The following is a 14,583-nucleotide window of genomic DNA, read 5'->3' on the forward strand; positions in this document are numbered from 1 at the left end:
TCCTGGGTCTCTGGTCTCTGTGGTTGGGTTGAGCGAGGCAGCCGACTCGCCTCGCCAGGTTGGGTGACTTTTCAGCTGCTTGTCAAATGCCCTCCTGCCGGGCCGCCTTTCACGCGTTGCGGTTCTGGCTGTGTTTGAAAAGGCGGTGATTTAGATTGAGTGGTTGATTTTGATGCTGCAATATAAAATGACTGGCGCTGTCAGTCGCTTTGCAGTGTGTATCAGGACAAATGAAGAAAGTTGTAGAGCTCTGTTTGATTTGATTCTTTCTGTAGATATGATCCATAGCCTCTGGTTATGATCCATATGATCCATAGCCTCTGGTCTTCCCCCGTTATCTCCCACAGGTCTCCAAGTATCTTTGACAAAAAGAGGCAGGATCCCACAGGACTGACGTCCCTGTTGCAGTCCACAGACCTGGTGGGGGTCCTGCACATGCTCTACTGCATCCTGTTGCACAGTTCTCTTCCCGACCCCACATCCACCTCTGCACCTACCTCCTCCACCCTGGAGGCATATGCCCCTGCAGTCATCCAGGTGGCTCTGCAGAGCATCCGCTTCCTCAACAGCTTTGCCCTGCTGGACCTCACAGCCTTCCAGGTATGCAGATCACAAATGCACTGGTTGTGCATTTCTTTTTATTTACAATAATTCATACATACAATTCATACAATTTCATACAGATATGATATTAAGATGTAGACATTTTTCACTGTATTATATAAAAGACGTAGTATGGGAAGGAAATTAAGGTGTGTGTTTGTGTATGTGTGCTGTCAATGGGCTCCTCCTGGTGCCATTATCTCCTCCTGTTTTAAAATTTGTTTGCGGGGAAAAAAATAAGTTTGTCTTTTGGGTAGTTTAGATTAAAATGTATAATAATATGTAAACAATATTAAACAAATGGTTTGGAGAGTAATATTGCTTTATCTACAATAATGTAATTTATTATCAATATCTTGAAAATTAATGTTTGGTCTTAATACTAAAACTAATGGGTTCATGAGAACTGAACTACTTTTAACAATATTTCTAAAGATGTATTACCCTTCACTCTTTTTGCTATAGTTCAGCAAGCTACGCAGCATATGCTTTCATCTGCTCTGGCAGTGAAGGCAGTCTTTAAATGTCTCCCATCTTCTCAAGTTCAGGAGTGACTTGCTCTTCTTGCAGATATGTTGGGCTCCTCCCGCAGACTGACAGTCAAAACAGTGGGTGTCATAAAAAGGTCTCATTGCCACCATTGCCCCTTTCAAACATTCAGTCGTCGTCCCATGTTAATGACCCACCCAGGCCTCTTTTACCCGTCACTCCTTTGTTTTATCGCTCTATTCTTTCTCTTCTTTTTCCTTCTCCTATCATGGTCTCTCTGAACAAAATATATCTTCTCAGAACAAAGTTGATCTCTGGAGTGTAAACACGCGTGACCTCTGACCTGGGAAGGTCTGCTGAAGGTTCCTGAAAGGGCCTGGGTCAGCAATGCGGATGGAGGAGGGCAGTGAGTGCAGGCTCTATGGCCGTACATGAGAGGGCCCGATGAAGCGAAGGGTGCGCCTTTGCGGCGCTAAATCACCAAGTAAACAAAAAAGGTGCGATGGAGGAAGCCAGGGGGACGTTATGAATTACTTTAACGTGCCTTGGTAATGACTCTGAAGACTGGCTGGGCTGTGCTTGAGCTATTCAAACCAGCTGGCAGTCAAAGGGCTGCAGCCCCCAGCCTTTTTATGAACATTTTAAATAACACTGCTCAGTGGCCTGTGGTTGTAATCACCTTGTGGTTTGGATTTTCCAGTGTCCCTGGACTAATGGCTACAATGGTGGGGTCTCTCTCTCTCTCTCTTTCATCCATCTTCTCCAGTCTCCGCTCAGTGCAAGGGAGTGATTTACAGTAAACTAAGTCTCGAGACAAATGCCTCAGGTAACGTCTCTCTCAGGTGAATGGGACCATGGGTATGAGTTCTGCCTTTACTAGTGTGCACACCAATTCCAGTATTTTCAGAATCCAAATATTTATTTGCACTAGTTTGCTTGCACAGTAGACAGATTTGTCCTGCTCGGATTGTCTGGAAATGTTAAATACACTGATGAACGGAAGGGAATGACACTGGCAAAAAGTTTGGAGATGCAGACTACAGCCAAATTGTGATTTGCTATATAACTGGTTATAGCATCTCCAAGACTGCAGATCTTGTGGGATGTTCCAGTCTGCAGTGGTCAGAATCTCTGAAAGAAGGAACGGGCAGTGGGGTTATTGGCTCACTGATTCACCTGGAAACAGGATACAGTTTCAGGACTGACCACCACCAATTAGATCAAAACAACAGATGATTGATCATTTTTTATATTTGTAAAAAAGACCTTTTCTGGCTAAAAGAACAAACGCCTGTCCTTGGACAAAGCCACACAGCCTCGACCTTGCACCAGATGTCCAGCCTGCAAGCTTTACTCGTGCACTAATATCTCTTCTTATAGAGTGCTAACCCACAGAGTCCATTATCACAAGTGAACATGCTGACATGGGCCAAAGCGAGTAACAGGAAATCTTAATCATTATTTATTGATTAGTTTCATCAGTCATGAAATGAGATTTCTCAGCAAAACGTACATTACCATAACACATGCATAATTGACATAAGATTAACTGATTGTGAACTGTAAAGGCATTTCCCATTACGTAAGCTATTATCTTGTCAAGCGTTTGTCGGTCATGATATGTACTTTTATTGAGTTCATTTCAGTGCTGTAGCCCATAGTGTACAGTGTGTACAATTAATCCAGAAAGTACTCACAGTTCTTCACTTGTTGCAGTCTTATTGTCTAAATATTTTTTTTACCTCAAATTCTATACACAGTATCCCAAAATAACAAAGTGACAAAGTCTGCTTGAAACTTTTGCACATGCATTCAACACATAAAACATGCACAGAATTATTCACAGCCTTTTTTGAAGCTTCGGACACCAGTTTTTGGTCCGTTTCTCCAATTCTTGTTTGCAGCACCTTTCCGAGTCCATCAGGTTGGATGGGATGTGTCGGTGCACAGCCATCTCCAGAGATGTTCAATCGGATTCAAGTCTGGGATCTGGTGTGGACACTCAAGTACATTCAGTTGTCCTAAAGCCTCTCCTTTGTTATCTCCTTTGTTGGCTGTGTGCTTAGGCTCATTGTCCTGTTGGAAGATGAACATTCACCCAGTCCGAGGTCCAGAGCACTGTGCAGTTATCTTCCAGGATGTCTCTACGTTGTCACATTCATCTTTCCCTTAACCATGACTTCTCTCACAGTTCCTGCTGCCAAAAGAAATTCTGAACAGCATGATGCTGCCACCACTGCAGGGGTGGTACTGGCCAGGTGATGGTGTCTTAGTGTCTTAGTTTCATCAGACCAGAGAATGTTGTTTGTCTGTGGTCTTGAGAGTCCCTTAGGTGCCATTTGGCAAACTCCATGTGACTTTACTTAGTAGTGGCATCTGTCTGGCCACTCTACAATACAGGCCTTATTGGTGGAGTCCTGCAGAAATGATTGACATTCTTTAGTTTAGTGTGTGTGTGTGTGTGTGTGTGTGTGTGTGTGTGTGTGTGTATATATATGTGTGTGTGTGTGTGTGTGTGTGTGTGTATATATATATATAGCAATGCTCTGACCATCAGGTTCCTTCTCACCTCCCTGACTAAGGCCCTTCAACCATTGATCACTGTCATTGATTGGGTGAAATAAAAGTGAAATGATTGTCATTGTGAAACACAGCACAGCACGCAGTGACATAACAAAATGTGTCCTCTGCTTTTAACCATCACCCTTGGTGAGCAGTGGGCAGCCATGACAGGCGTCTGGGGAGGAGCGTGGGCAGTGTCTACCACTAGGGTTATAGTTGCCTAGTGGGTAACAGACTCTCCTATAAACCAGAAGACCCAGGTTCAAATCCCACTTACCACCATTGTGCCCCTGAGCAAGACACTTAACCCTAAGTTGCTCCAGGGGGACTGTCCTTGTAACTACTGATTGTAAGTCACTCTGGATAAGGGCATCTGGTAAATGCTGTAAATGTAAATTTATAATGTGTCTGGGGACCTTGGCACTTCGGGATTCAAACCGGCAACCTTCCAATTATGGGTCTGTTTTTTCATGTCCAGGATCATCCTACAACTTGATTGTAGTCCACCTGTGGTAACAGGAAGCTCATCTTTGAGCTGTGAATACTTGTATACTTTTTATTTTTACTTATCCTTTTATTCAAGATCTTGTTTCATTATTTTTCAGAAATTTGAGGTAAAAAAAAGATTTTAATCCAAGGTTGTATAATGCTGTCACATAACAAAATGTAAAACTTTCCAGAGTCCCAGTGTATGATTCCCTAAATGAACTAGCAGCGTGAATGTCCAAGTGGCCAGTGGCCAGTTGAAGTTCACCTTCACCTTGGAGAGTAGACATGGACGCTCTATGTGGTCTTATCACTAACATAAACACTCTCTGTTCCCTGAGTGGTGGCAGCTCCGGGTGTCTCAGGTATTGTTGTTCAGGCCGTTGTTTACGCTCTCATCCCCGCACACTCTCACACGCCCCGCGCCTGGGGTCCGCCCATTCCGCGCCGCCTCTCGAGCGCTCAGTCACGCTGACATGTTTAATAAATACTGTCTGTGAGCCGCCTCTAGCATCTCCACCGTGGCGGGATCCGGGGTCCGACGGTGGGACCCCAGCCTTCACCGACACCACACCCCCCCCTCCCTGGGTCCCTCAAAATCCCGGTACACAAACTCCTCTATTCTGCTGTGTTCGCCCCACGGCGTCTACATTATCGGGCCTGAACTGCTTGTTTTTCCCCCCTCGCTTTCCATAAATACATTTGGCCGGGCAAGATGTGTTTCTCGCCACAGCAGCTATGGTTAAGTGGTCACTCAAAGATTGATGTGAAACAGTTTCAACTGTCCAACACAAGAAGTCATAATTTTGATTTATAATTCACAAATAAACATCTTTTTTCCCCTTCTCCATTGGACTTGGCTCTGTCTATGTGTGTGTGTGTTTTTTCTTCCCCTGCTTCTACACCCCTTGGGCGGACGCTTGCACACCGTCTGAGTGTTTTTGTGTTGTTTCTAGTCCGTTCTAGGTGCTGAGGGTCTGTCTCTGGCGTTCCGCCACATTGTCAGCTCCCTGCTGTGGTTCTGCTCGCAGCACACGAGCGAGGAGCTCCTGCACGAGGTGATCGTCTGTGTGGGCTACTTCACCGTCAACCACCCCGACAACCAGGTGAGGCGACACCACCGTACACCGCATTCATTATGAGCGTGAATGCAATAAATCTCTGTTTGATATGAGCTTTATTCTTTATTCACAAGCTTATCGGTTAGATGGGGAGCTGGTGTACTTTTCTTTCTACAAACAGCCGGCACAAAAGCAACAATAGGTGGCTGTTTAATAATGTAGAGGATCTGCCACCTCGGCGCTGTTCTGTGGTGTGTCAGCTACACAGACGCCCCGAGTTGACTCACTGTCTCTCTGCGGGCGGTCGGCTGGGGCTTAGTGCTGCGCTGGAGGGCAGCAGCAGCCCGACGGCGCATGAAGCCAAATGCGCAGCGTGCCGCGAAGCGAAGGTGCTCTGCTTCAAGCATGCGCCTCAGTTTTTGTGGAATTTATTTATTTATTCATCTTTCAATCGTGTCAAGTGCAACGCTCTGTCAGACGTTAGTTATGAAGAGCCCAGCAGAGGAGAAGGCCACCCTGTGACTGTTACGTCCTCGGGGGAGGGTCAGGTCCACCTCCCTTTCAGAACAATTTATGGGCTGATTACGGATTCTAATTTAAAACATTTTTAGTCTTAATTAAAGCAGCTGCTGCCATTTTATGGCAGTTCAGTCCCCCTCCACTGATCTGGTCCAATTTAATTATTTTGATGTACATAATTAGCATTTGTTGGCCATTGTTAGCTTCATTTGCATATTATATTGGATAATTGAATGAGGGCTGATGATTGAATTAGGGCAGTGACAGATGATTGGGCTTTGTGCTCATGCGGGGAAGTTAACAGAATGGCCAGGCCGGGAGTAGCACCTTTTGCATATTCATTTGTTCCCCGGCGCACTTTGCTAATTTGAAAAATGCTACACTGCAAAATCTTTAAACTTGTGACTTCTGTGCAGGACACAGGCCACTGTTTTATCTCCCCCGTTGGCCGTCTTTCAGTCCTTAGTATTAAACATGTCTCCACGTTCACTGGCAGGTGCAGGGAAATAATTGTAGGTATGGATAATTAAAATATTACATTTTCATATCAATTGTGTATATTGGGGGCTTTCGGGGTTCAGAAAAATCTGTTTCCTCCCTAAAGAAGAAAATAGCATGGTCATACATTTTATAATTAAATATTAATTAGCTAATTATAATGAAGAAATAAGTAGGATAATACATACAGAAAAATTGATTTTAATGAAATGAATAAACTGGACACTTGATCCCACGGCTCTATTGATCTGGACTGTTTAATATTTAACTCGCACATCTCACATCACTGTAAGAATATTGTAGAGAAATGACACAACACATGAGACACCCCGAGGAGGAGGAGGGAGGCCGGGGGTCTCCAGCATGTTGCGACTTCCTCCGACTTTGATGCAGGCCAGTGGCACCGGTCCTGGAATGTGTCCACGCCGGACTGTGCGCGGGATAAATGGAGCGGCGGGGGGAATATTTGGAGCAGCCGTGGCCTTTCTCAGGCTAATGTAAGCACTGCTGGAACACAAAAGGCCGCCACACGGGCTGCTGAATCAGTGCCGGCGCGACGACCTTTGTTTATGTGTGCGTGCATGAGAAATAATCCGGCCCTGTAAAAGAAAAGGCCGGCCTGTGAAGAACTTCTACACGACTGTGATGTTCTCCGAGCTTGACTGGTATAAATAATTCACTTCATTGAACAAAAAGCCATTGTTGGAGTGACATATGCACAGTCGTGTGGGCTCTGAAGTGTGTTTGGACTTGCGGGGACAGAGATGTACATTTAGTACTCTCCAGGATGTATTGTAGATACATTTTTTTTGTACTTATATTTATATACAGGACGTATGCACTTTCAAACACAGGCCTAAAAGCGATTGTTGCCGTGCTTGGTACCGTTCTGCCAGTGATGTCTGTCATCAGGCAATGAATCACGAAGCACTGAGTGAGAAGTTACACGTCACTGACGCACAGATTTTACTCCAGAGGTGGAAACACTGTACCGAAGGCCACACAGACACCCACCCAGCCTTAAATACTGCAGACGGTACAGAAAGTCTTCAGTATTTCTCCCAGTCTTTCTCTTGTGCTTTTCAACACATTGTTCAGCAAACCTGAAAAGGCCCAGACTGAAATCATCCTTCACACCCTCATCAGCCATATCTCCCCTGACTCTCTCTCAATCTGTCAGTCATTTTCTCTTCCCCCTTGCCAGGTTTGTTCTTGCTAGGGCGTAGGGCATCTCCTTTCCGCTCCTGTAATCCCCGCTAAACTGATGCTGAAACGATGCCTTCATCGCCCCATTACTGCCTGAGATAACCCAACACTCCTTCCCTGTGAGGCGTAAGCCTGGCCGGGCCAGACGTCCAGGAGCCAGGCAGGGGTGGATGAGCGAACGCCGCCGCTTTCTCATTGTTCGTCAGTAAACAGGGAGCCAAACTCGAGTGACGTGACGTGACTTTGCTGTGATTTACAGACTTGTCTCGAGGGGAAGCTCAGGTTTAAGATACTGGAGAACCGCCTTTCGGTTTTATTTAGTTTTTTTTTTTTTTTCTGTCCCATAAATCTTCCAAAAAAAAAAAAAAAACATCAAGGTCTTTGTTTACTTCCTAATACTTGGTTTTGAGTGTGTTCCAGGTCAGGTCAGCTCTCAGGCAGCACCGGTAAGATTATCTTCCTGTCGAATCAAAGATGACATTAGGCAGACGGTGATAAATCGTGTGACGAAACTAGTATTGCTCAAGTGCTTTATGGTGTTTTGATGAACTGGATCGTCTTTCTTTTTTTTTAAAGAAGAGTGCTGGGTTGAGGAAAAAAAAAAAAAGAAGGTACAATGCCGAAAATTTCCCAGTTCTCTACACAAATGTTTACGCGTGTGTCTCAGCCGCCGTCAGATTGTCTGAACAGGGCTGAATTTATGGAGCGTTTGGCCAGCGCATCTCTATAACCTGTTGGTGGGTGGTAGGGGTTGTTAAGATAAATCCCCTTCAACAGCAACTTCCTCTCATGAGTGTTCTCTCGGCCTCCTCAGATGTGGTTTGCCTTTCGCTCTTATCAGCAGGCCGGCAGTTCCCGCTCCTTTACCCCGACGCTGGTCTTCAGAGAGGAGCCTCTGCCAGGGGATCTGGTTTGTATTTGAGTGGCCAGAGCTGCAGATTTGTGGCCCTGTTTGAAGCTTGACACATCCTGGTCCCCACTGACCGAAGTGTTGGGGTGTCTAGACGCCCTGTCCTTTTTCAGGGCTCCTGATGGGAAATACTGCGAAATACTTTTTTTTTTTTTTTTTTTTTCCCCTGGAGGCCCTTCATCTTCGTTCTGACTCTTCCTTAATTAGCTGTGTTTAATAGCATATGTGGAATGCAGAGTTGGGCAAAAAGTACTGATGCCTGATTACTGAATATATGGTCATAAAAAGATTGATTTACATTCCTTTTCTATGTAATACAGAATAATAATAGAATATACATGAATGGTATTTTGTGTGTAAAATAGCAATTCAGTTTTTTCTTGTTTTCTGCTGCACTTGTGCTTCTGCATTTGAGCCCGTAAAGCAGATTTTTTTTGTAGATCACCACAGATCTTATTATTCTCAGCACAAAAGTCTATTCCAAATACTGCATCGGTAAATGTAACATGGATTTAACAAAGGATACTTTGTATCTCGAACATCTAGAACAGCATTTAAAGATGTAGAAGTATGATTACGACCTTGAAGTGCTGCACGGTACTTCTGTGATGGTTCTGTACCCACCACCCACCGCCCTAGAAAACTTTATTTTTTGCTTGATTAACAATGTCAAAGCTGACCTGCTCCACTGCATTTCCTCTTCAGCTTAGTGGCATTCCTGTTCCTTGTTTGCGTTTCGGAGCATTAACTTTACACACCCTTTGTTTTTAAGGGGGGGTTATGTAATGTGGCCTCGTAAAGTACATGGCGCTGTTTGAGCTCCCCAGCTCTCGCAACGTAAGGAAACATAGGACAGGCAAAACCTTTTTTTTTTTTTTTTATAAACACAGAGGCGTCTGTTGAGCCAATCCATGAGTTCAAACGCCTGCCGTTCTTTTTTATGATCTCAAGTCCTGAACAGATACTCCTGTGGATGAGGAGAGGCTTGGCCCAGGCCTAAACCCCAGTCTGGAATGACACTCAGAGCTGGGGTCATTACTCTTGGCCACCGCGAGGCCTGGACAGGCTCGGTTCTGAGGTAACCTCTGGTCCTCCCTGCCGTGCCGGATTCATTGTGTTTTATGTCTCCCTGCTGCGGACACTTGAGGGTGGACAATTTGTTTGGGCCTCTTAAGATGGAGCGCTATGTGGTGGAGGCTTATGAGATGGAGGTGTGATTTGTGTGCAAAATGTCCTCCTTCTCCCACTCCTGAACGCTTTCTTTCTTTCAAGGAGCCTGGTGCCAAGGAGTTTTAAGGCGCACTGGTTACCAGGCAATGTCCAGTCCAGTTTATTTTTTAATTTTTTGGTAATGGAAGAAAACTGAATGACCAAGCCTACCACTCCAACCCTGAGCCACTGCGAGACGTCCAGTTAATAGTGTCCCTACGAGAGGTTTGGTCAGCGTTGGGCTTTTTGAAGGTTCCGAGGGAATGGCATGCATTATTCTGGACCCCCTGTCACCTAGTGGTCAGCTGTCAGCCTTAAACGCCATGTCAGTGTTCTGCCTCAAGCCGCTCGCTCACGTGTCTTTAAACAGGCCCTGATACCGAATGACGTTGGAATGAGAGCCTTTGAACGCTGCTGTAGAACACCCGCTTGGAGGGCCTTCTTGAAATGATAAAAAGAAGGGAATTATTGGTTTGTTTATCATACTGTTAAACCACTAAAGTGCATTATTAAACCAGGGAAGGCATCGGCCGAGTTTTCTTAAAGGGTATTTTTAAAATCTTGTAAATCGCAGTAATTTATGTCACCCCGGTCCACGAACCTCAAGCCACCCTTCTGGTTTGTATTTGGGGATAAGAGGTGGCGTGGGTGTGGTTCGTGTAAAACAGTGGGGTGGGAGATTGTTGGACCTCGCACGCCGAATCCTGCACCGAAAAGCTTGTGGGCTTTCCCAGGCTCTGCGGGGGGGATGGTTGATGCCTCCATTTTTTTAGGGGTGGCTGAGAGTCATTCCCCTTTTAACCAACAGATCAGCACCCCTGTTTTTGGTCGGCGGTGGCCTGGGAGTGATTTCGGTTTAATACCGGTGGGCCGGATGTGATGGGGTGATTGACGTTGTGTGCGGCGAGGGGCCTGGTGAGAACTCCATTAATGGTATTGCTTCATTTTTTAAAGTGGCAGAACCTGTGTTGAACCCCAACCCAGCCCCCCACCTTTTTTTTATTTTTTTATTTATCATTATTCTTTAACGGCCCCTAACTCTGCCCACAGGGGCTCTGTGCTTCTTCTGTGCCGAGCCTGAACCACACAAGCTCAGTGCTGAATTGCTCTGAATATTTCAGTTGCACAATAATGGCAGAAGCCAGGGGGTGATGTCATTGGCAATCAAACGCAGATCACTGAACGTTCAGCGTCAGCTGAGGTTTTTTTATTTATTTTTTTTTATTTTGTGGCTTTCCCCTCAACAACTCACTCTACCTACGACCAAAAAAAAAAAAAAACCCTCCCCGTCCCTGATGGTGTTTTGTGTAATTGTGTGTCAGGAGTCTTCGCCCTCTATTTCTCCTCTTTAATGGGTGTTTGTGTGTTGTTTTAGTGGCAGATTTATGCCGGGGAGGGGCACCGGAGCCTGATTTACGGCGGTGCCTGACGGTGACTGACTGTGTCTGCCTGTGTGTTCCAGGTGATTGTACAGTCTGGCCGGCAGCCCAGCGTGCTGCAGAAACTGTGTCAGCTGCCGTTCCAGTACTTCAGCCACCCGCGCCTCATCCGCGTGCTCTTCCCCTCGCTCATCTGCGCCTGCTGCAACAACCCGCACAACAAGGCCGTCCTGCAGCAGGAGATGAGCTGCGTGCTGCTGGCCACCTTCATACAGGTACTCACACACTCATTATAACACCGTTTAGCGAAAAGCTTTTTAATTATTCATGCAGTACAGTCCTTAGATATACTATATATATATATATACACACTTATACAATTCAATAAAATATTGGCTTGGCAACATGATGGCCATTGTATTTCTCTTTGCCAAATACATTGATATTTTTACAGGTAAAAATATCATCAAATATCTACAAAGGTTGTTCAGATTTAAAAAATAAAATAAAATTTAAATAAAATAATAGGTTTCCTTTAATTTGACAGATTATAGGCCGATGACTACTTTCACTGTATTAGTCTAAGGTGGGACATGCTGCATATAAACACACACAAACACACAATCAGACCTACGCCTACATGCAAATCACTAAATCTCTACAAATCATGTTAAATCTCACACTCACACACATTTAGCTTTAATTTACACAGAGTTTCACGCATGACTATATGATTACTCAGTCACCTTGTGCAGATTGTCCTGATTCTGCAGAGCATCATCCTGTGGCTACATCGGTGTGTGTGTGAGGGAGCGCGAGGCCGTTTCTTCCTCTTTGTTTTCCATGGATCGCCCGAGACGGATCGCTTCCTCCGGCCATGCAAGTGGATTTACCTGCCACTGGCTGAGCCTCTAGTAAACAGCCAGCCTCCTTCATCTTCCCCCTGACAATCCTCCGCGCGCGGCCGGCTACCTCGCTTATTTATTTTAAGATTACTTTTTACTCTGCGAAGGACAGGTAACCGTCAATTCGTCCAAACAACGGAGAGATGTATGGCGTCCTGGCCCCCGCCGCCATTTGTTGAGGCCGCTGACGGCGAACAAAAGGGCGTGCTTGACAATATTTATGTACATTCCTTGGGAACAGAAGAAGATAACCTCCGAGGGGAACAGAACGGAGTATGTTGTGATCTGTAGTATAAACTAATGAATGATGCATGCGGTGGTCACACTGTCCCGTCCTGTGAGGGGGGGGGGTGAAATTCAGCTGCTCTTGAATTTTTAAAGCTGCCTTCGCAACCGCGGACAGAAAGTGCGAGGAAATGGCGTGAAACTCCCCGAGATAAAGGACCAGGCAACAGTATCCAATTAACACGCCTCCTTATTGGTTTCAAATGAGCGCACGCGTGCCCACGCGTGGGATCAGGGCGCTGCGGCCTAAGCTCGGCGCAGTTGTACAGATAACCGCTCTTCTTTTCTGGTTACGAGTGAAAATAAAGATGTGCTGCGTCTGTGTGTGTGTGTGTGTACACGGGGGAGGACGCACATGTCCTGGGTTTTATGGCGCTCATTAGCGCGAGCGAGCGTTTGAACTGCCGGTTTTTCCCTTTCTGCAGGACTGCGCAGTCGGCGAGGGTCACGCTGATAACAGGATCTCGCAGCAGGGAGGTGAGTCTCCCATCGGGACTCCTAAATTCATCCGGAAATTTTTACTGCCATCAAGGCGGCACAAGTATGAACAAAACCGATGATGCAGATTATTTTGTGATTTCCAAAAAAAAATAAATAATCCTTTTAAATCCATTTCATGCATTTAGTGTTCAATGTCCAAGTTGATCCCAGTCGCTCAACATGATCAATAAGTGGACAGCTAATCTAAAGCAGCAAGAAGTGCCTAACATTTCATTTAATATAGTTGATTTAAACGTTTAAAGAAAGGTTTGAAGCCAAGCGGCGTGTAATCGGGGGCTCTGCGTGGATCCCGGTGGCTTTCCCCCTTTTGACAGCTGAGGCCCTGTGACTGTGCAGAGAGAGAAAGTCTGATCCGTGTCTGAACCCCGTTTTTCCCGCAGAGAGAACGTCCTCGCCTCTGGATTACTGTGACCTCGCCAACCGCTTCCCCCGAGATGAGTGGGACTCGGCGCTGCAGTTTTTCCTCAAGAAGCAGGACGAGTGATTATTCCCCGCTGCAAACACAGTCCTGGGCCTTCGCAATAAACACAAACCCCCGACTCGCACAACCAACCCTTCTAACTCAACAGAAACCAGTTAAAAGCCAGTTCTGTAATAAATGTACCTCGAGCTCTGTGTGTATATATGAATATGCAAGTGAATACATGATCAAATGCACTTTTTGCAATGGTCCTAAAATAATATGTTTGTTTACACCGTTGCTTTTCTTGATAAAAGGTCGTTTTCAGAAAGTGTGTTCAGTCTTCCATTTTTTTTTTTTTTATTTGTGTCATACCTGGAAGAAGCTGTGCCTGGGTAATCTGTAGTTTTATATGGTTACTCCTTGTCGTGTACTGTTTGGGCCACTCTTGCCTCCCTGTGCATTGCTGTTCTTTCATTCGAATTTTGAAGCATTTGAATAAGTATAATTTATTTAATAAGAAATGTACATGTTTAATAATTTTCACGATTAATAAATTATTTGTTACGCATTCAATTGTCGTGTATTTTTGTCCCCACCTCGCCATCATAGCAGAGGGAGGCTTGCTATTCAATGCAATCAACGTATTAGGAGCAATTTATGAATTGACCGTGGCCGTTTTTTTTGCCAAGATAAATGTGTTTGGCGGGTGTAAATGAAAATCGGAGGCCCCTGTAATGTGGCTCAGGTCTACAGCGTCCTGGGGGCACCTGGAGACAAACACCGCAGTGTTCCTCTCCACTTACCTGAGTGACTCACTTCACTGCCTCTGAGTCACTCAATACTGCCGTGTGTCAACAAAAGCCGGAGCCTCTCGAATCAGGGACCGTCCAGTCCGTTTCACAATCGTCCCATCGCTGGGCACGCTGCTCGCCAGTGGCTGTTTATGTATTTTCATGGGGACGGTGGCTGGGGCTCTGCCGGGGTCTGCCGAACCAATGTTGATAAATGTCATTCAGCCACCTCTCCAGTTCAGACTCAACACTGGTTTCTTACATGGAACGAGAGGAAATTCGCACAATTCTTTGGTCTGTGGAAATGTGAACGGGGTGCTTTAACGCCCCGTGCGATCATTTCTCCTCTCGAGACTTCGAGGGACCCGACTTCCTTAGCAGACCGTAGCACCGACACGATCAACAGGTTCCAGAGAAAGGTGTGGTCTACTCCCGTTCCTCGCTTTTTAAACCCAGAAGTTCTTTTACTTTTGCAAAACCCTCCGTACAGTCCGCTTCGTGTCTCAGTGCAAACCGGTGACAAAAACTGGTGGTGACGTCCGCACAGGAAATGCATCCCCCCCAGATTTCATCCATTTGTTATTGTTCTAGTGAAATGGTGAAGTGCCTCTCCGCTGGGAATTGCACCGTCTATTTTCATTAGGCCTCTCAGGGCAAATTGTCGGGAATGAATGGGGGATCAGCACTGTTTGCTTTTGCTGAGTAAATGATGGGTAAAGAAACACCGCTGTTATATACATCGTGGGTCTACAGATGTATCTATGTGATCAGATTTT

General features: G+C 45.6%; 1 protein-coding gene across 5 annotated transcripts in view; it reads left to right on the forward strand.

Moving 5' to 3' along the window:
• Positions 1-13,584, forward strand: part of scaper (S-phase cyclin A-associated protein in the ER) — an 83,447-nt gene extending 69,863 nt beyond the window's left edge. For all 5 annotated transcript variants that reach the window (XM_028959234.1, XM_028959236.1, XM_028959235.1 and 2 more), the window contains 5 exons: positions 348-600; positions 5,097-5,246; positions 11,006-11,197; positions 12,538-12,589; positions 12,994-13,584. In XM_028959234.1, the coding sequence (XP_028815067.1) occupies positions 348-600; positions 5,097-5,246; positions 11,006-11,197; positions 12,538-12,589; positions 12,994-13,097 (751 nt within the window). In that variant the 3' untranslated portion in view covers positions 13,098-13,584. The remainder of the gene's footprint in view (positions 1-347; positions 601-5,096; positions 5,247-11,005; positions 11,198-12,537; positions 12,590-12,993) is intronic.
• The last annotated feature ends 999 nt before the right edge of the window (positions 13,585-14,583 follow it).

Source organism: Denticeps clupeoides, chromosome 17, assembly GCF_900700375.1.
Source record: "Denticeps clupeoides chromosome 17, fDenClu1.1, whole genome shotgun sequence".
NCBI classification, from domain to species: Eukaryota; Metazoa; Chordata; class Actinopteri; order Clupeiformes; family Denticipitidae; genus Denticeps; species Denticeps clupeoides.